This window comes from Platalea leucorodia (genome assembly GCF_965183815.1).
Source record: "Platalea leucorodia genome assembly, chromosome: 14".
Lineage (NCBI taxonomy): Eukaryota > Metazoa > Chordata > Aves > Pelecaniformes > Threskiornithidae > Platalea > Platalea leucorodia.
In genome coordinates, this window is record NC_138836.1 from 10,093,559 (window position 1) to 10,115,480 (window position 21,922).

The following is a 21,922-nucleotide window of genomic DNA, read 5'->3' on the forward strand; positions in this document are numbered from 1 at the left end:
ATATTGGTTAAATAAAGCGGTAACGATGATGTATTTACTGACTTCCATGGTGTTATTTCATTTAAAAGGGACTGAGAGAAAACCAAGATGGGGGGGGGGGGGGAAGCTTTATATGATGTAACTGCAGAGTACGTTTTTAAAATATGCAGAGGGGCTCAAGAGAAGGAGCGAACCTTTGGGGGAAGCTGCACCGAAAAGCCGTCAGCGGCATCGTTCGCTGTCCCTGGGGGAGAGGCAGAGCTCGGAGGCCGCCCGGCATCGCCGCCGCCCCGCAGAGAGCCGCTGGCGCCTGCCCGCCGGGGCGGAGGGGCCGGGGCCGGGGCCGGGGTCGGCAGCCCCCGCGGGGCCCGAGGCCGCCCGCCCCCGGGCGCGGAGGGCAGCTGCCCGCCGGGCCACGCGCACCCGCTCCCCGCCCTCCTCCCCGGGTCGGGGTTGAGGGCGCGGGCGGGTCCCGGCCGCCGGGGGCGGGGGGGGGGGGTGGCGCGGGGCGGGCGCGCCCCGGGGTCCCTCCGTGCCCGCCCCGCGGCGGGGACGCGCGGCGGCGGCGCGCTGCCGGCGGCGGCTACGTGACGAGGCTCAGGTCCACAATGAGCCCCGCCGCGCGGGGGGGCGGGGAGGCGCGGGCCCAGCCGGGAACCTGCCGGCGCCGAGGCGGTGGGTGAGGCGCTGCCGGCCCCGCCTGCTCCGCTGCCCGCCTCCGCCTGCCGGGGACGCAGCTCACCGCGGCGGCGAGGTACGGTGCCCGGTTCTTCGTCCGCCCACTCCTCTTTTTGCGTTGGTTTGGGGGTTTTTTGTGTTGTGGGTTTTTCCCCCCCCCCCCCCGTGGAGCTGATGAGCTGCACCCCGCGGCCGCCCGCCCGCTCGCCTCTGTCTCGGCGGCGGGGAAGGGGCCGTGAAGGGCCGGGGCGGCGGGGGAGCCCCGCTCTGCTCGGGGCAGCAGGGCCGCGCTTCCCGGGGGGCCCTGTCCCCGCGGGGGCCCGTTCTGCCGCCGGGCGGCTTCCGCCCCGTCTCTCTGGCGAGGCCGCCGCGGGAAGCGCCGGGCGCCCCGGGCGGGGGCGGCGGGGAAGGGACGGCGGCGCTGGCCGGTTCATTACCGCCGGGTAAATTGCGGGGCACGTGAGGGGCGCGGCGGGGCCGCCCCCGCCCCGGGCCGCGTTGGCTGCGGGCGGGCGGCAGGGCTGCGGGCCCGCCCGGCGGGGGCGATAAGAGGGGCAGGAGGCGGGCACGGCAACAAAGGGCGGCGGGGACGGGAAGGAGGGCCTGCGCGGCCGCGGCTTGTGCGCGGGGCTCACCTGCCTGCCCCGCTCTGCCTCTGTCCTGCAGCCCCGGCGGCCAGGACCGCTCGGCAGCCGCGCCAGGGCCGGGGTGCGCCGGCGGGACCGCAAATGAAGTGCGAGAACTGCACCAAAAAGGTGAGTGCGGCGGCGGCGCGGCCGGCTGGGCCCTGCCCGCGCCCCCCGCCCGGCGGACGGCGCCTCAGCGGGCGGGCGGCCGGTGCCGGTGCCGTCCCTGGTGCCGCCCGCCCGCCCCGCAGCCGGCGGGGCTGCGGCTGTCCCGGGTTGCCCCCGAGGCAACCGGCGTTTGGCCGCCGGCTCCAAGGTCAGCGGCCTGGGCGGCCCCGCACCTGCGAGCGGCGGCGGCCGCGCAGGGAGGGCGGCAGCTCCGTTACCGGCGGGACGCGGCCGGTCGCCCTGCTCCCGGCCGTCACGTCGGGTTCGGCCTTAATTCCTCGTTAATCTTCCCCTTGGGGTTAAAAAGCACCGCGCTCGGAACTGTGAAACTGATGAAGCAAGGGAATTGCCGAGGAACTACTTCCACCGGAGCAAATGCACTTTGAAAACAAGGCACGGCCTATAAAGATGTAGATATAGCGCTGCCAATAAAAGAGCCAGATTAGTTTTTAATGATACAAGCAGTTCAGCAAAGATGTTCTTATTGAACGGTGAACGTATTTTGCGTAATACATGTATTTTATGTTTTGTTTCAGGAATGCAGTAAAAAACAGAAAAACGATGATACGCAAAGTACATCTGTTGATGCGTTGAGTTCAAATGATGGTCTTGAAGAGGTAATGTTCCTTCTAAAATTTGCAATAGACTCTTACTTGTATTCTTTTTTTTTTTGTTGTCTACCCCAAAGAAGGCTGTTAGTAGAGAATTTTCAAGTACTAAATGTAACGCTAATCAAGAAGCGGTTGTAAGCAATTATGAGCACTTCCAGACATGGAATCATAGAACCATTTAGGTTGGAAAAGACCTTTAAGATCATCAAGTCCAACCGTTAACCCAGCACTGCCAAGGCCACCACTAACCCATGTCCCTAAGCACCACATCTCCCCGGCTTTTAAATATCCCCAGGGATGGGGACTCAGCCCCTGCCCTGGGCAGCCTGGGCCAGGGCCTGACAGCCCTTTGGGGGGAAGAGATATTTCCTAATATCCAATCTAATCAAGAACCTTTAAAAAAAAGATGAAATATACCACTACTATGCAAACACAAAACAGAAATGGAAGTTGTAAAAAAAATTTTTTTGAGTGTCAAAAATCTTACATTAAGTCTTCAAAACAGAGGTAGAGCTTGTAAGAAGAAAAGAGGGGTTTTGACAGTACAAGTGCACAAAATGTTTTCTTATTTTTTTATATGAGACAAACCTACAGATCACACACTGTTCTTCAACAGATAACTCTTTCCCTGGGAATGGCCTCTTAACTGAGGGATTTTTTTTTTTTTCCAAGTAGTCTGGTTATGTTGCACTCCTGTCCAAGTATTTCTTCTTCCCACAGATGAGCTGCCAGTATTGTAGCCAGAAGCATGAAACTCTTGATCCTATGTATATGTTCAATGTAATTGTAGGACTGCATTCTGTTTGGTTTGCCTCATGGTAAAAAGCCAAAGCCATCTTGCTGTTAGAGAGGCATCTGGCTATTAAAGAGGTTTCATAGTTCAAGTAAAAGTTTTCTCAGTTGCTTGGTAGGTTGATGGGGACTGTTGGGTCTGAAATGCAATGCAAATCAAGTTACTAGAACATGGACTACAGGGTTAAATTTAGTTCTATGTTTATGCTTAAACATTTTGCAGTTTTACGGTAATAATAGCAGCAGAGCCATGAAGAAGAATGGAACAAATTATTTTGATTACTTCTAAATAATCTTGGATGTTATGCAAGTGTCATGGATTGTCTTGTTTTAAACAAAACAGTGAGACCATGTTTGCTCTGCAGCTGGGTCATTGCAGAGGTCTCGAAAATTGGTTGACCATTATTAAATACTTGTTTACTTTTTTTCTCCCCCCCTCAGAAAAATGAGTTTCATACATTGGCTAATGCTAAAATACTCCTTAGCGACTGCCTAGCTTGTGACAACTGCATGACGTCAGAAGAAGGAGCCAGAGTTTTCCAACAGAATCAGAAGGAGCTCTTTCGGATTCTTAACCTCAATAAGGTAAAGTGACACAAACAATAACACGCTGTTTTCTGTGAGGAGGAGGAACTTAGAGAATGACTAAGCAGCTTGGTTTCCCATGGCAGATAATGGGAAGATTTGTCAGGATATACTTTGTCCAAAGAGGAAGTGAAAACTTCACAGGCAAGATGAACATTGAATTACTTAAAATAATTTTGCACGAGACACGCAAGATCACAGCACTTAAATGCTAGAGGAAGGTTACTGTGCCTGCAGAAGTAAAACTTTTGGAAAACCTAACTACCTCATTACTGTAATAACAAATTAGTCTGTGGTTCAGTGTTTACAAATACTCATACCTTTATTACTAGGACTGTTCTGGGTGTTTCTGGTGCCAATGTCTCCACATAATACAAAGTTAGGAAGGCAAGTTTTGGAAAGTAGAATTGTTTTTAATATATATTTGAGCTGACTATATTTGGAACAGAATTTTTTGTCCAAATTCCTAGCAAAACTTACAAAAGCATTCTTTTGCTGTCTTATTTTCTGCTGAGATCTGGATTTCCTGGAAGCTAGTTGCTGTGTATGGTGCCTAGATCTTGATACTGAATTAATTATTTTAGTTCTGCTCCAGACTTCTGTGTCCTTACTTGGTATGCAAAAGCTACCAGAATTGATGGTTTTTCTTAATCTGTACATAAGAGTGATAAGAAAGAGGATTCATTACATAGTGATGCAGTTTTCTTAGAACTAGTTTAACTCTCCGTACAGTATGATGTTGTCGTACATGAGAAAAAAAGAAGGGGGGGAAAAAAAATCTTTTGGGTCCCATGGGTCCTATTAAGAGAGCGCGTGAAGTCTCCAACAGGGAGGCGGGCAGGTACCTCGATCAGAACTTCAGGGGCCCAGAAGAGGACAGTGAGCAAGGGAGATGCTTTCCAGGCAGTCACAAGCTCTACTTGAAGGGTCATTATCCAGCATTTAGGGTGTCCAAGTACAAACTATGGTCTCTAACCTTTTTAGGGTGAGACTTCTCTGTGGCATAGTCCTGGTTTGTCTTCCAAGGGTTCCACTGGTATGGAAAAGGTCCCAACTAAACCACAAGGTTCATCTTCAAATAAATGTCAGAGTCATCAGAGCTTTACAATCGCACACCACTGTGGGTATTTACAAAGGGTTCTTCAGTGCCTACTAACACTGGTTTGTTGAGGGTCCTCTTGCCAGTTTCCCTCAACAGCTTCAGTGATAGAGACACAGGAGCCTTAACAAAGGATCAGATCTGTAATTTGCTGTGTTGGATTTGTAACTTCAAATGCCCATGCTCCCGTAAACATTAGTTTTATCTGTTTACTAATGTTTAAACATACAGCTTTTTGCATATTTGCTAGAATGTTTCATACTGCTAGAACGTCATAGGTGCTGAATGTCTCTTAACTTTCCTGATGCCATTAGGAGACCAAGCACAGAATTACCCCAGGAGGGACAGGTTTCCCTGAGTTATATAAAAGGAACATCTAAGGATGATTAGAGATGAACACTGGCAGGATCAGAGGAATGTCCTGTCCTGCCCTCAGGACACTTGGTAGTTGTTTCCTAGGGGTTTTAATGATATGGTCCACTGAAGCATAGGACACTGAGGAATAACTCCAGGAGTGGAAGAGGGAGGGAAAGTAGGGAGCCTTACCCTGGTGTAATTACATACCTTGTTTCTTTTTGTTTTGTTTACCAGAAATGTGATACCTCAAAACACAAAGTGTTGGCAGTGTCTATATGCCCTCAGTCATTGCCTTATTTTGCTGCTAAATTCAATCTCTCTGTGAATGATGCAGCCAAGAGACTCTGTGGTTTCTTCAAAAGTCTTGGTAAGTTTGGGTTTGTTATGATGGCGGAGCAAAAATGGGAGATTATTTTAGGTTTTTGCCTACTCAGCAGCATTGTTTGTTATGCAGTCATAAAGTGCCATTGCACAATACAGTTTAGAGTTTGAAATATGAACTCTGTGATATTAAGGACAATGCACCAGTTATGACATACACCAGTTTCAGAAATGAATTGGAGGCATTACCCTGTTGATAGTAAAGGTCACAGAATAGAAGGACATTTTAGAGCTGTCTTCAAAACCTTCGCTACCAAGAAATCAGGGAGGATTTGGTCATGAGCCTCAGTAAGATCTCCCCCTATTTTGTAACTTGAGGGAGGAGGGAATTCTTATCCTAAATGCCGTCCAGTGTTTTTGACGCATTTTATCTTTAGAAGATTTAGTTCTGTTTTTTTCTGTAATTTGAAGTTACATGCAAGAACTGTTGTGTCTGCCTATTTTATGTTAAAGCTACATTTCCTTTGCTTTTTATACTATATATGTACAAAGTTTTATTTAAAAACCAAAAAACACCTTGCCTGTAGGTTTGAGTTTTTCTTATGTACTTGAAGGAGGAAGGAAAAGGACAGTAATAAACCTGTAAACTGTTTCCTCCTATATATACGTGTATATTTTCATTTTTCATAGTTTTTATGCATCTCTGCACCCAGTATGTTTTTTTCATGTAAAAGGAATGCTAAGTTCTGGTGGGCCTCAGTTTTCTTAGAATGCATGAATTATCTATGCCTCACTTGCTGCGGGGACATGCTCCATACTACGTAGGCATATAGGGAGTCTGTTGCTAAATAAGCAGACAGAAGGTCCCTGCTGTGTTGGTGATATGCTCGTGTACCTTTGCAGACAACTACAGCAATGGAAGATATGCCTCTTAGCGGGATACATTTTTTGTGGATAATGGTATGCAACTTCAGCATGTCTTGGAAAGAATGCTCCTTTTTCAAGAGTCGCTGCATCTAGCACGGGAGTTGCAAAATCCCATTCAGTTGAGCAAAAAGCAAATATATGCCGAATGGCAAGCTTCTCATAAGGAAGCAGGCAACTATTTGAAGTGTTGCTAGTCAGCTTTAGCAAGTTGGTGGTCCTTTTAAATTCATGACATAGACAATAGCTTTTCAATGTATGGCTTTTATTTTTGACTCTACTATTTGTGAAAATTTGGAGAGGGGAAAGAAAGAATATGCCCACTGATCCTCCAAGACTTTCCATAGACCTAGAACTTCAAAGAAGCCTGTGAGATGGAAAACATTCTAGTAATTCACTTTTCCTTACTGCTTTCTTTCATAGGGGTACATTATGTATTTGACACCACTATAGCTGCTGATTTCAGTATCTTGGAAAGCCAGAGGGAATTTGTGCAGCGGTATCAGCGGAGGAACCAGGAGGAGCATGCCTTACCAATGTTTGCCTCTGCTTGCCCTGGTGAGAACCAATTTCTCTAAGCTTCCTGCACTTCGGCCTAGTCTCGTTGGAGCTACCAAGGCACTAAGGAAAGGGTGGTTTCATTTGGGAGCCTTACATAATTTACAGCATTTTGGCTTTGCTTTTGAGAGATACCAAATATTGCACGCAGTGCTTGTTACCAGTAGCGCTGATCATCCGTAGTGCATTTCAGTGCATTGCTAGGTGGGCCTGTTTTTCATGGGCTGTTGGGAGAGCAGAATTTGTTTCCAACAAGCATCATCAGCTTTCCCATATGCAAGTGAGGTGCCACAGCCATAAATGTGAACCATGCAGACAAAAAACGGGTGCGATTGTGCTAAATAAGGCATGTGCTAATTCAGTGTAGGGCCATGCAGATCAGATACAAAGGTTGCAATAAATTCCCTATCTGCATCTTAAGAGTTGTCTTCTGTTGGTGCTCTATAAAAGGTGAGGAGTGTAAATTCTACTGTTGCTCTTCAAACAAACAAACAAACAAAACCCCCCAAAACCACCTTGCTGTAGTCCACAGCCTCTGATAATACAAAGAACCTGAACTACCGATTTCCTGTGCTAGTGTTTATATGTGGTATTTATTAGTCAGTTGTATTTCCCATCACTTCTATAAAAGAAGCGTATATTACATATGAATCTCTGGATAATGAAACAGGTACAGAAGCACTGAGATTTTTAAGTGGTTTGTGTAAGACCTTGGGAGAAATTAGCCAGAACTGGAATTGAGGAGTTAGTGGCTGCTGCTTGTGTGTCCAGACCACAAAGTTTAACCTGGTCTTTCCTTACTGAAAAGAATCTTTAAGGAACTTTGCTGGCTGATACAATTAAACCACAACCTCCGTTATCTTAAGCAAAGTTTTGAACTTGCCACATAAGCCTAGGGGAAAGTAGCAAGTGACATTACTCTTAATGACTGTGAGATGGTTATGTCTAACACTTACAAAATAATTCCCACTTGAAATGTCACAGGCTTGACTCACTAAATGTCTCACTTCTGAGAATTTTGCACCTGAGAACTTGTTCTGTTGTGAAAAGAACCTGCACTTACCACAACTGAAAAGATGTAGAACATTCAGTCATTGTTTACTTTTTCCATTTGTTAGCACACCATCATTTCAGTTTAAGTATGATAAGTCACATTCCTGAAAAAGAAGTATCAAAAAGGAGGTGAAAGTAACTCCTTTCCACTCAATTCCACCTTAAAGTTCATGGTGTTGCTTTTCAAAAAGCTAATAAAAATAGAAGAATAATTCTTTCTACCTTTGAAATAACTTAAGTGGATTGCATTCTTTAAAGAAATGTTACAGTGACAGCAGAGTGAGTTAGAGTTGCGTTTGGTGATCCCCAGAATCCGCTGCTGTTGTTGATTTAAAGTTTAAATACTGCTATTTGAATTATACGTGTACTTTTATTTGTTCTGTGTTTTCTGTAGTGGCAGTATCTGGGTTAAGCTTTAGGAACTACATATACGTATTAAGAGGAAAAGTCGTCTCCCCCCCCCCCCCCCCCCCCCGTTACTGTTATCTTAGTGTTACCTCCTATCTTCAGGAGCAGACATACTATATGTTGCTTGCTTTCATGTAAAACCTGTGACATTGAAACAACCCCCTATTACTTAGCTTTGTCTTGTTGTACGTGGGTTATTTAAAATTCAAAACCTGAGGATTTCTTTTAGAATTTGTTCTGAGATAATTTTAATTTTCTTCATTTAGAAACAGAGCTCAGATTATCTGCTGCTCTCATTGGAAATACTTTAAAGTAGTTAATGGAGCACTTTTCTTGTCCTTGTCTGTTCCCCAAAAGATTGTTTCTGTTTTCAGTGCCAGTTATGGTGTTAGCTCTCTGCTGTGGTATAGGTGTTAGCAGAAGCGCGTGTGCTTTTCATTTCTGGAAAATTGAACTGAAATATCACTGTAAACCCATTCTGAAAGCTTATGGTATTTCGTTCCCATTGACAGCAATTACAGAAAAAAAAAATCATGATCAGTCATCTTCAAGGTTGTTCACCCTGTTTCCTGACTTTAACTGTCTGGGTGCATTTTCTGTTCCTCATTCTCCTTCCTCTCTCTACCCCCAGATGACATAAATTTGTCCTAGAAAGGTTGTTTACTGGCTGTGTTTATCACACTGTTTTTTATATAGCTCTGTAGATATTAGGTCAATGTGAACTCAAGTATAACTGCTTTAGTCTTACTTATCTTCGGGTGTAACTTCCCACAGAAATACCACCCTCTGCAGGAGTGGTCTGTGGTGTAAAATCTACCATGAGCAAAAGAGCATAGCCCCTATAGTCCCAGAACCTGATACAAGGGCGTTTTGTCCTCTCTGTCTTAATTGTTGTTACCTCCTCCTGCTGCTCTCTTAAAAGAAAGTCAGCTAATTTGGGGGGGTGGGGTGTGTTTCCTGTTGAAAGGAAAGTACAACAGTGTCACTACTGATTGTATATCAGTGTGTGTGTATATATATATATATATATATATATATATCTCAGAAGTAACCAGTTCTCTTCCTTAAGTTACCAAACTGGTAAGCAACATGAAGCCCTTGCTCTGGGAACCAGCCAGCATTTTTGCCAACCTCTGTGAACTACAACAGGTCAATGGGGCAGGCTTATAGCGTAAGTAGGAAGAGCGTAACTATTGAGGATTCCAATGCTTTTGTCCCAGTCAACTAACTAATTTTCTTTTACAGGAGTGGGGTTTTTACAGCAGCGAAAGTTTTCTTAGCTTTTCTGCACTTTATACTGATGCATAGATATTTATAGCGTGCATATTTGTGATCTACTCACGATAAACCACTAAAAATAGTGTTCTGAAGTGCATCTGCAAGAATCTATACAGGGATTTGTGGGGGTTTGTTGTTCTTCTTTGATGCTAACACAAACCAACAAATGGCTGAGAATCTGAATGAATTTCTGAAGGGTGGGTACAGATGTACGTTGATATACGAACTGAGTATCTTCGGCTTCCTGTAACTGTGGCTCTGGAATTCAGCCCTGTGGATGAGTAGGCAGAAACAGCTAGTGTGTATGTGAAGTGCAGATAAATGCCTGGTGTTGCTCATTCACCGAGGCTGCTTGTATAATTAAACAGTGACTAGTGGTCATTGTGGAGCTGGAACTACTAGACGCTTGTTCCATCTACTGCAAGGAAAGAAACAATTTAAGAAATTGCTTTGGGCAGTACCTGCCAGGAGTCTCTTGGGATTTAGTGAAACTTCCTTATAGTTCATTACTACAACAGCTAAAACATTCCAATTCTAAAAAGTAGCCTGATAGCAGGAGTGCTGTGGTGATTAGTTGCAGTGTAAGGGAAGGACCTTCCAGAAATGCTGCTGAAGTACAAGGCAGAACGTTTTTAAAAACTGTCCGTATTTTGTTTGAAGCCGTTTTCGTTCTATTTTGACAGCACTTGAGACTAAAGCCATTTAAGAAATAGGATATACATATCGTGCAGAATATACTAATACGGCCTTTGTACCAAGCACCAAGAAATTAAGTCCTTAGTTGCAGGTAATATCTTGGACTTAAAGTCCCGGTTGAAGCTGGACATTAAGCAAACTTCCTATTCAGAGTCTAGCAATTCAGGAGAGTCCTGACATGTAAATCTATAGTCCCTGGCTTTTTCTACAACGGAAATAAATGCTCGTTGAAGATGCTATATGTCTTTGAGATTTTCCATGGAGACCAGTATCTGTTAATCTTGAAGTCTGTACTTCAACAAGAATTGGGAATATTTGAACAGCTGGAGGATCCTCATGTTGCCCTAATACTTGCTCATCTTCATCAGTAACATTTTATTACACTGGGAAAACCACTTCTGTGCTGTAGAGAGACAAACCATCTGAACACCATGTGGATCCCCGTTTTGTGCTGTTGTTGGTGTTTGTGGCAGTGTTCTGACTTAACCGTTACCAGGTGTTTATACGTATGTGTTAATTGCAAGCTTAAGAATTAACCTACAAGTTTTACCTTTCCTGGGCAGCATGTGCTTCACAGCAATTTTTCTCTTTTATGTAAACATTAATCGGTTTGAAGATAAAAGACTTAAGTGTGATATTTTTCCACTATTTCTTAGCACCAAAAGCAACACGCTTCCCTAGAAGGCTGGGCCTAACACTTCCGCACAATTTAGGTGTCTGGTTCTCGGTTCACCTAGGTGAAGCAAAAAGTTCTGAATCTTTGCTGTGAAAGATTTGCTGCTGTTTTCAGTCAGAGTTACGGTGCCTAAGAAAGAATTGCACATCCTAAATATCTCAACCTGCTCATTTGTCAGTTCCTGTTCTCGAAGGTGGGGAATAACAGAACTGCTCTGGATATTGGGGGTGGTGTGAATAGACATAGCCTGTCCTAGCTGAAATGCTGAAGGAGTCTGGTGAAAGGAAGGGGGGTCTTTTGAGTAACCAAGACAGAATGTTGAATACGGAGAGATTTCAGTTGATGGCTCTGTGTGTGGTTGGGTCTGTGGGTGTTTCTAAAGAAGGTGTGGCTACGCTAGTAAAAGAACCCATTTTTTTTCCAGGCTTAATCCATGTGTATCTTATGATAATGCTTTCATGTGACTCTTCTGTTCTAGAGGGGGCAAGCTGGGTGCACGGATATTAAATCTCAGGAAACAGAAGGTTACAGTTAAGCAGCTGAACAGAGTGCGTTTGTTGTAGTATCTGGTGATCCAAGGGCTGAGGTCTAGAAAGTCAGCTCACTCTTTGTTAGCTAGGGTCCTGTTCTTTCTGCTTTGTTAAATCTATGCATTAGAAGGGGTGTAATAGGTCATGAAGTTCACAGTGGCTTTTAGGTCTAGAATTAAGGACACAGTGAATTATTGATAGCCAACCATAACACGTTATTAACAGAGCCTTGAGGTTTCCTACAGTTCCCAAGGTGGGGCTTCCAGCCTACGCAGAAATGTCCTACCTGCTCTGAAGGTGTCTTTGTTTTTAAGAGCTGTTCTATAACTGGTGCGGCTTTGCCATGCTTATGTGCCACTTCACTATCTCCCTGTGATTTTCTGTCATTCTAGGTTGGATCCGGTATGCTGAAAGGGTACTTACCAATCTTGTGACCTCTCACATTTGCACTGCAAAGTCTCCGCAGCAGATCATGGGCTCCCTGGTGAAGGGCTACTTTGCCAGGCAGCAGGTAAGTAATTCTGATTTATTTTTACCATTATACTCTTCTAAAAAGATGGGCTAGTGGGTTTTAATACTGAAATATGGATCTTAGTGTATTATAAAGTGATAAAGCATCTTCCTGACTTGTTTGTCCTTTACTTGAAGAATAAATGGTGTTCTGCTGCTATACAAGTGCCTATGATAAGAACGTACAAAGAACCTCATTTCATGAGGTGCAGTGTGAGCTGGCAGCAATCCTTGTGCTGCCAGTGCAACATGCATTTAGATATTTTTGGATACAATTAAATCCAGGGTAGCTAAAGAGATTCTTGTTAAATACTGCCTGTGTAGTTCTATAGCACAGCCAAAACAGGAGCAGAGAATAATGTAGAAATTGCCCTGTTATCTGGGATCAATAAAAGCATTGTATCCTAGAAACTAACCTTTTTATCTTCTCAATGCTGTGTGTTGAAAAAGTTGCTGTTCTTTTTATGTATCATACTTAAATTTAACTGCATCCAGATTATATAGGAAAGTATTGCTATCTCCGCATGGAGAAATATTGATGGATGACTTGTGGATGAAAGTGAATGAGTGACAGCTAGCAAATAGAATTCTGAAGTCCTGGCTTGCATTCACTTTTCAAGGCAATCAAAAGCTGCAGAAAATGTGGTCTGAAGGAATAAGTAAAAGTTTCAGCCAGAAGACTGACTTTGGATGTTTGTCGCTAATGCGTTGTGACTTCTGGCAAATCACTTCATCTGTGTGCGGCAGTCTCTAAATTTAATTGCTAGGGATTGATTACTAATATTACCTGCATAGAGGTTGTGATGCTATTTTTGTCCTTGTCATCCTTCAAGCTGTCTTTTGCTCTTCATGGAGTTCACATGTGCTCTCTTCTGTGTTCCGCAGAACTTGTCTCCTGATAAAATTTTCCATGTAATTGTGGCGCCTTGTTATGACAAAAAACTGGAAGCCTTGCGGGAAGATTTCTACACTGCCTTGTATAATTCACAAGAAGTTGATTGTGTTCTGACATCAGGTTAAATCTTCTTTAAACTTCCTATTTATAAAGATATAAGTGAACCCTAACGCTAACCTTATTGTTAGAATAGCCTTTATACCAGACTTTGCTTTTTTCAAGTCTGCTTTAGTTGTAAGGTTGGCTTTTTTTTCTGCTTTAAAAATAAGTACATGTTTGTGTGCTACTGGTAGCATAGGTATTGTATAGGGAAGCAAAGCGAAAAATACTTTCCTTCTAAGTTGGTATTCATCTGAAAACAAGATTCGGGTATTTGTTTTTGTCAGCCTCTTGAGAAAGGTAAGAGTTAATGCAAGTCCGCATTTAAAATCATTGTCTTGCTTGTCTATGGTCATTATTTAATCTCCACTGGGATTATTCATAACATTCCAAAGGCATGGCACCAGCTGCTTTTTGGTGTGGCTCTTGTCTTTAGGCTTAATGTCCAAACTACGTATCCTCCTTTTTCCCCCTGCAGTGTATAAATGTCTTCCAGACTTTACCTAACAGGAAGGCTAAGGATAGCGTTATGCAAAGTCTGGAGCAAGCTGAAGGCCCTTTTCTTCAGGGCTGGAAGTGTCGGCCTTCTCAGTTACTGGGGGGAACCGACTCTAGAGAGCATAAGCACGTTATAGGTGTTGGGATATTGATCTATTAAACAGAGGCACAGCATGTGCATTTTGCTTTATGTTGGAAGTAAAATGTCATGTGTTTTCCTACAGGTGAAATTGTCCAAATAATGGAACAGAAAAATGTGTCTATGAAAGATGTGACTGAAGTAGCTGTAGATAGTTTGTAAGTAGTTTTGTTGTGGATTGCTTCCTTATTTTGATGACAAATGACAACACCTTTGAGCATATTCAACATAAATGTAAAACTTCTTAAAAGAACATTTTTTTTTCTTTGTAAAGAAAAAAAGCCTGCATCAAAGCCTGAGCATACTAAAGCCTCATCCTTTAAGTGGCCAGAAACCCCCAAAGTATTCTCTTAGATGTTCATTGCTATATATAAAAGTAATATGAAACAGATAATATAAAACTGTATATACTGTCTAAATACAAAGCAGATAATTTGAGGTAATGACCCCTATCTAGTGACTCCTTTAAAATTTATGATTTTTGGAGATTTGTGTAGCTCTTTATTTATATTTTAATGTAGTAATATTAGATTTGACAATATTGAGTTCACAGCTTGCTAGTAAGTGTGACTGTCGCAGGGTGTTGACCCCGTTCAGAGCTCTCCTATGCTTGAGCTTGTATAAAGCTGAAGAGTCTCATCTGCCCCCCTCCAACTGTCTGGCCTCACACAAAGATGCTGGGATGCAGTCGTGGGGTTGACCATCTGTTCTGTGCTTCCCTCTCATTCACAGCAGCATCTCGACAGTAAATTTCCCCTTCCCCTAATATGTTCAGGTAGAATTGATAGAAGTAGCACCCTTTCAGGAAATGGTAATTAATTTTTTTTTTATACTGAAGACAGCAGTTGGTTTTTCAAGATTAGGTGAAATTGAAACATGCTGTAGATGAAAATCACACAAAGCATTGAAGAGATTTTGTTTACTTACTGTATGACTGGCTCAGAAAGCAGCATGTGTGTTGTTTTAATTCTCAGGCTTAGTTACAAAGGCTGGTCTCGCTGCTCACTGATCTTTGTTCAAGTGTGACAGATGTTACTTGGTGTCCTTCCAGAGTGGTGGTAGTGGAGCAATAAACACGCTTTCTTGCACAAAATAGAAAGCTCTGGAAATTTTTAAAAATCCTTTTCACTTCCAGTTAGTATCCTGCTTGGCCCTTGTCTAGACTGAGAAATTTAAGTGGCACAGTGGTAACATTTTCAGAGCCGCGTTTGTAGTGTAGCTCCTATGATTACTTCTGCGAGGGATTGCTACACAGAATGGGCATTACATAAATAAAGTTCATACAGACATAATCACATAGAAATGGTCATTTATTTCTAAATCAGCCTGTCCAATGAAAGAACAAGCTGTTATTCAGAATATACATGTTTCATTGGATCAATTTATGTTGGAAAATAATGTTAATTTTTAAAAGGACTAATCTGATAATGCTGGTTCAAGCTGTGAGACCTGATGACATAAATTTTTGCTCTTCTGGGGTCTTAAAAGTAGATTTTGCAGAGAAATTTACGTAACTTGAACTCCTCCTCTTAAAACAAGTCCCAGCACCACAGCAATTTGTGGTAAAGTGCTTGGTATTAAAAAAGTAGTATGAACAAAGTAACTTGTGTTTGAGTTCTCAACTCGCTTTTGTAGCTAGAGGATGCTAACAAATGGCAATTGGCTAAAACTAGGAGACATAGCATGAAACAAAATCACCCAAGGTTATTAAAAAAAAAAAAGTTGCAGTAGTTCTTAAGTAGATGCAATGGCATGGCATAGAGAGGATGGACCTACTACATTTGTAAACTTCAGCTCTTTAGTGATTAAACTATTTCTCTGTAATTAGTAAAAGTCAGCATTTTTTGTTAGTAAGGTGTTTGCTGTGGTAATTTCCACTTTGGTTTCGTGGTTGAATGCTGTGCTCGGACTGCTGCTCAGGCAAGAGCTAGCAGTATAGGCCAGGAAGGGTCATGTCTGGATGTTCTGGGAAGAAGGCAATTAGACTATATCTAGACAGGCTTTTACGTGTGAGAGCAAAGGACATAATCTGTCCATTTGCTAATCTGAAGACGAATATCTCTTCCTGAAACTAGCATTACCAAACACCCCTATCGACTGCTCCTTTGCCAGAAAGGAACGGGAGCCCCTAGAGCTGCAGTCTTTGGCGATCGCCAGCACGCATCCCAGTACAGTTTGTACGACAGCCACTGGTGCCCATCAGTGCTGTTTTTAGCCGAGGGAGAGGTGAACCTCCAGGTGAATGCTGTGCCCGTTGGATGTGATCTCACTAATTTTCTTTCCTGAACTATAGTGCAGCCCTTAAAGGTACAGTGTTCTAGCCTGGTTGCAACTGTACTGATTCGGTGTTATTAGTGGTGGTATTATTATTATTATTAGTGGCACAGTGTTATAGATGGTGAGAAACAGTGCCTGGAGCAGGAGAATTGTTTGTGAGCAAAGGTTTGTAACTTCTGAAGTATTTTATATTCTCACAGGCTAATGATTTATTTATTTTTTCCAAAAAATGTCTCCTGAGCAGTGAATGGCTGTTAACCAAGTCTTCAGGCTGTGCTGAATGTGCGTTCTTACAAACTACTGTTACTCAAGGTTTCTAAACATGGAAAGCCCTGCATCCTTTTTTTTATTATTTATTTTATTTTTTTCTATCACCTTACTGCTGTCCTGAATAGTTTAATTTTTTTTAAGCTGTCATAAATAAAAATGTTAGTATGTTCTCTCTCACTGCTATAGAACTCTTTTTGGTGGGAGAGACAGAGAAGGGGAAAAACATACTACTTTATTGAAGTGAAGGAATGAAATGTTGGAGTTGATCTTTCTTTCTGTTGTTTTCTAAGGTTTGATGAAATAAAGGAGGGAGATGTAGTAAGGCATGATGGGAAGAGATCTGATGGGTACTTGGAGCACATTTTTAAACATGCCGCAAAGGAGCTTTTTGGCATGGATGTCAAGGAAATCACCTACAAAGCATTAAAGTAAGTTAGAGTTTTGTATCCTTCTTATGTAGGATGGGCTAGTTAAATAGAATATTTTCAGTTGGAAGGGACCTACAAGGATCATCCAGTCCAACTGCCCGACTGCTTCAGGGCTGGCCAAAAGTTGAAGCATGTTGAGGGCACTGTCCAAATGCCTGTTAAACACTGACAGGCCTGGGGCATCGACCACCTCTCTAGGAAGCCTGTCCCAGTGTTTGACCACCCTCTCGATAAAGAAATGCTTCCTAATGTCCAGTCTAAGCCTCCCCTGGTTTAGTTGGTGTTACAGTGAACCCTAATGCGGTTATTGCTAACCTGGCTCTTTCACTGATAGGCAGTTACATGTTATAAACCTGTAAATTTGTTGCTGTAAAGTAGCTCCTGCTAGCTTTGCTTTTATTAATAACTTACCTGCCCTTAAAAATTAAGTATAATTCTATTCTGAAAATCAACTGCAACTTCCGCTTAACTCTGTTTAGAAACAGGAAGAGTTCACCTTAACCTCACCATTATACTTGTTCTGTTCTCTTTAGAGCATCTGAATACAAACTGACACAGTTGGATCGTCCCTTTAGTAACGCAGGAGTTTAAAATGTTCTCCATGTATCTTTACAGGAACAAGGACTTTCAAGAAGTTACCCTTGAAAAGGATGGTGAGACAGTGCTGCGTTTTGCAGCAGCTTATGGCTTTAGAAATATCCAAAACATGGTTCTGAAGTTGAAAAAAGGAAAGTTTTTATACCATTTTGTGGAAGTCCTTGCCTGCCCAGGAGGTAAGAATAATTGTGGATCCACAGTCATTCCACACACATATCTTGAATCTCAAAGGAAAGTTGTCTTCAGGTGGGCACTTAATTTCATTCCTTCTTAATTCTCTTCTTAATAATCTAAAGTGCTTACTGTTTAATGAACGGTCCAGGACACCAATTACATGTGCAGGGTTGGCTCAGAAATTGATTGGGTTTTCTAAAATTAACCACAGTGTTATTTCTGACCTATAAATAACTGACAGCATGGCTCTTATGATTATTTCAAACCTCAGAGGAAATACTCTGAAATGGTGGTTGTCAAGGGCAAGAAAAGACGAACATAATTAAGATCATAAAACCACGGAGAAGGCAGAGAAAGATTGTTGATATGGAAACCTCATTTAGATGATGTTGATATTGGAGTTGATTTAAGTAACTACAGATTCTAACGGCATGGGGGGGTAGTTTATGTAAAGAGACAACTTTTTTTCTTCAGTCAAGTATGAAAAAAGAATTCCAAGTTAACATAAACTTTCTCTTCATATCAAATCTCCATCGCCCTTGCGGCTTTTTTATTTTCTTTTTTCCTAAGGGTGCCTAAATGGAAAAGGTCAGGCACAAACGGAAGATGGAAAACCAGATAAAGCACTGCTTAACCAGATGGAAGAAGTGTATGCTGCAATACCTGTTAGACTCCCAGAAACCAACATGCACGTACAAAAGATGTACCAGGACTGGCTGGAAGGCATGGACTCTAAGAAGGTCCAGGAAACTTTGCACACCAAATACAGTGCAGTAAATCAAACAGCAAGCAATTTGGATATCAAATGGTAATAAATCGAACTTGCAAAAGATTTGCTTAGGTTAGTTACAGATTCAGCACTGGAAACATTCTATGCAATCGCAGATGCTATGCACTAGCTGAGTGTATGAATGAGACGCTTCCGAATTGTGGATTATTGTTTGAGAAGAACCATTGCTTTTTAAAAACAGGAGAAGTCTCCGAAAGCCCTGGTTCCTGCCATTGTCATTTAACTTTTACTGCGTGTAATCTCCTGCGTATAATGGATTTCTTTATTCAAAAACATGATCTTGCAAGGTACATAAGCACTTTCTGCCGGGGCAGGGAGTGTAATTCCTGATGAAGTTACTCCCTGAAGTGAAGGGTTCCCTTTGCTTCACAAAACGGGCTCCCCCCAAGAAGGCAAGATTATTTCACTCCTACTCCTAGGTATGAAATCCCTTTCATCATGGGAAAAGAGTCATCATGAATTTTAATATTGCTGCCGTTGTTGTGAAGTAACTTGGGATTCACTTGCCTTGTTAACAAAAAACCCCTTTACAGAGACAAGTGTGTTTATGGATTTATGTATGCCTTCTATCCATATTTTAACAAAAACTATTCAGTTCCAAACTAGTCACCATTCCTTACTGATGAGAGATTTTGTAAGGAACAGGATGCGTCATATAAACTGAACTTGGGAAACTAATGCCTAAATGATTATAATGCAGTCCTTTGTTAAAAATAGTTCCAAATAGGTTGGTTGGTACAAAAAGAGGACTTTTATTTCCTAGGAAGAGTGGTGCTGCTTACTTTCTCTGGCTTCTTTATGAGAGTGAAACGTGCATATGCACCGTCACATGAGCACATGTGTACTACAACTTTGCTAGATATGCTGAGCCAGACTTACAGCACTTTTATTCTCTCATGTTTCGGTACACAGAATACCAGATTCTTCTTTCATTTATCTCCGTGTTGACAGACTTCTGTAAAAATAACTTCATGGAGTGCCTCTGAAAAAAATACTTAGCAATGCTTGTGAGCTCATCAAAGTTACTACACATTGGCATCATGAATTTTGGTGCACTTTTTAAAGTATGCTGTAGAGGTTTCATTTAACAGACATCTTAAAGTGGTATTTGCATGCAAGCTTTTCTGCAACTTCATGAGTTGTCAGAGCGTTATTAAAGAATGTGATGGACAAAAAAAACCCAACCTTAAACTACTGCCAAACTTCAGATTTTCCTACTAGCATCAGATTTGTTCACGATTAATGGCTGTTTGAAGCTAGCAAAGTTTCAGCTTTCCTTCTCCAGTCTGAAAGTGTGGATGGGCTTTTTTAATCACTTCAAGCAGTTTGAATGAATCTTCTCATAAATCTCTTAACGTTACAACTGCTTGTATGAGTAAGATCTAATACTGCAAAACCTGTGTGTATTTGAAATCCGCATTTAACTTGAACACAGTGGATGGGATAAAGGCATCAGTGAAGTCAATGCAAGTTCTTGCATTGGCTAAACAACAGAGGCCCAAAAGGAGAGGGACGGAGTTAAGTGTGTTACCCTGATGACAAGAGAGAGTTCTCTTAATGTGAAGCTGTTGATAGAATTGCAGCTTTCAATTGGACCTCCACCTAAATAACAAAACATTTCACTTTGAGGGATGTTTTCTTTCAAGTGCAAATGAATTTGATTACTGTGCTGCCTGAATGCACACAATGAGATTATACCCATAAATTAGCCTTTGTAAGTTGTTCCTTGTTGTAATAAAAACATTATACTTACGTGGTGCAATATCAGAACATCTACAGAAATCTACCTCTGTACAGGAAGGGAGTCCAGAAATCATGGGAAGACCTGTGTGTAGCCGAAACGTTAATAAATGTCTGCTAAAAAGATGGTGGTGTTGCATGAAATTTCTGAACAGATGACTTTTAGAAGCAACATCCAGCTCCTTTGGTCTGATTTTCTTTATCTGTCATGATTTCCTCCAAAAACTTCAACAGAATTATCTTGTAATAAAGTGGTCTTGTTCTGTTTGTATAGGCATATGTTTCTATGTATATATGGTTTATAGCTTGATGGCATGTTTAAATTATATTGCTTCAGTTCTTTGTATAGTATGCTTATTTTTTTTTTTACGTGCATATACGGGATGAAATGGTACGAAAAAGTTGTTTGCTTTTCTGATGAAGTCTTCGCTAAACTACACGAGAGCTGCCTTGCTGCTCTGAAAGGATACCCTTGAACTGTTTGTACAACTTGAAAAGTACCCATCTTGCGTAGGTGGCACTGCTGTACGTGTTCTCTTTTGCCGTTATGCTTGCCTGTTGCACTGAAGAGCCTCGCTTCCCATGCTGGTGGGAGACCCTAGGAACGGGCCAGTAGGTGAAATAAATCTGTCTACAGGGTATTGTGCTGTGCTCCCACTGCAATGGAAATCGGTGGCTCAGTGCATAAAATAAACTTTTTCAGTTGACTCCACCATTTCTTCCATCTACTCAAGTGTGTTAACCTATTGAGATAGTAGCAATGTAAAAATCTAGTAGAGTATTTGTCTGCCACAGTATTCTTTTTAAGGAGGAGGAAGGCATCTAACTGGGCAGCTTTTAGTGGCTAGGTGGAATGTATGTATTATAACTAGTGACTTACAGTGACCAATACTTGTCTGGCTTTTTTTAGTCAACTTTTGTTTTATAGGACTTTTTAGAGTAAAACTGATATTAAGTTTTTAAAGCCCTTTTGTTTAAAGTGCCAGTTTAAAAGAAAAAGAAGCTTTTTCCCTTAACTGTGGTAAGTCTTTCCCCCTCCGTCGTCTTTCACTGAAATTTTAATGTACATCAGAAAACCTTGTTGCAACTTCATATATAGTGAAATACTTGCCTAAGATTTGATTCTGGCTTTTAAATCTACAGTTGGGAAGTTTGTCATTGTTGACAAGACGTGTTTCTAGCCACACTTTTTGAAACTACAGCATTACTTAGTTCCCTGATATGATTTTGGCAATTAATAATTTTCATTGCTACTGCCTTTTCAGCAATGGAAAAAGTTCCTAGTGTGGTCACAGCCATAGTGTTTTAATCTCAGTTGAATGTTGTGCTGAGACAATCTTGTCTCTAGATGATTTTTAGAAAATACTAAATTTGGAGGGATTGTGGGAAAGTAACTGGAAATGCTAAATTAATTTGGAAATTGTCTTGGGGTATTACGGACTTGAGCATATCAAGTGCTTGATAGCTTGGGTTATAGTACTTTATTCTGAGACCGCTACAACAAGGGATGCGCATTGTGAAGTACCTTTGCTCTGCCTTCTCCAGTAGGGTTACCTCAGCCGCAGCATCTTGTGTTTGTCCACTACAGTTAATGAACATGGACAGACGTGGGCTACGCTATCACTTAGAATAATGGATATATCTGTATGCAGCAGTCTCAGCCAGATTATACTTGGATAATGTTCAGTCACCTAAATTTTGGTGCTTTGTATTCAAATGGCGCATGACCATGACTTGTCCTAAATAAATCTTGATACTGAATTATGCACTGATTCTGTCTCATTCCATATAAAAGCTTAAGTCTTTAAGTACACTTTGTTTTAACGTATGTGCTTGTCTGGTGAATTTAGCATGAATACTCAGTAAGTCTGTAACAGTAACACCACATCAGCTATTTATGAGTATTCTGGATTATAGCTACACTTCAAACTGTGATAAATGGAAGGAGGAAGTTACTGGATAGTAGTAGGAAATGGGAATTTGCTCTCTGGAATTGTAAAATAATACATTGAATTGCTGCAGGGCAGACAAGCGTCTAGTGGCTTTAAAGCTCTCTTACCTGGGAAGAGCGATGTTGCTGGATGAGGCCAGGCTATGGGGGTGACCAGTTATGCTGAAGTTTACTATATGCAGTTATTTAAAGCACTGGTGCACAAGGAGCAGTAA

At 42.1% G+C, this 21,922-nt stretch overlaps 2 protein-coding genes across 5 annotated transcripts in view; one reads left to right on the top strand and one right to left on the bottom strand.

The window, feature by feature from the left end:
* Window positions 1-21,922, bottom strand: part of CYBC1 (cytochrome b-245 chaperone 1) — a 45,483-nt gene that overhangs the window by 18,440 nt on the left and 5,121 nt on the right. The gene's annotated exons all lie outside the window — the stretch shown is intronic.
* On the top strand, window positions 628-20,145 carry NARF (nuclear prelamin A recognition factor). 4 transcript variants are annotated; one of them, XM_082326950.1, is made up of 12 exons: window positions 645-733; window positions 1,324-1,412; window positions 1,988-2,068; window positions 3,296-3,439; window positions 5,130-5,262; window positions 6,564-6,698; window positions 11,732-11,850; window positions 12,735-12,864; window positions 13,566-13,638; window positions 16,318-16,455; window positions 17,071-17,228; window positions 17,797-20,145. In XM_082326950.1, the coding sequence occupies exons 2-12, from the start codon at window positions 1,386-1,388 to the stop codon at window positions 18,036-18,038; spliced, it is 1,380 nt and encodes a 459-aa protein (XP_082183076.1). In that variant the 5' UTR covers window positions 645-733; window positions 1,324-1,385; the 3' UTR covers window positions 18,039-20,145. The 4 variants fall into 4 exon arrangements, with proteins under 4 accessions (XP_082183078.1, XP_082183076.1, XP_082183077.1 ...); XM_082326952.1 differs by lacking the exon at window positions 1,324-1,412 and having other exon boundaries at window positions 628-733; XM_082326949.1 differs by lacking the exon at window positions 645-733 and having other exon boundaries at window positions 1,211-1,412.

What these genes read in the sequence shown, in the direction of transcription:
- NARF (XM_082326950.1), top strand. Translation starts at nt 1,386, where the DNA reads ATGAAGTGCGAGAACTGCACCAAAAAG. An exon ending in TGGTTTCTTCAAAAGTCTTG is followed by an intron (nt 5,263 to 6,563) that starts GTAAGTTTGGGT and finishes TTTCTTTCATAG; the next exon opens with GGGTACATTATGTATTTGAC. An exon ending in GTTTGCCTCTGCTTGCCCTG is followed by an intron (nt 6,699 to 11,731) that starts GTGAGAACCAAT and finishes CTGTCATTCTAG; the next exon opens with GTTGGATCCGGTATGCTGAA.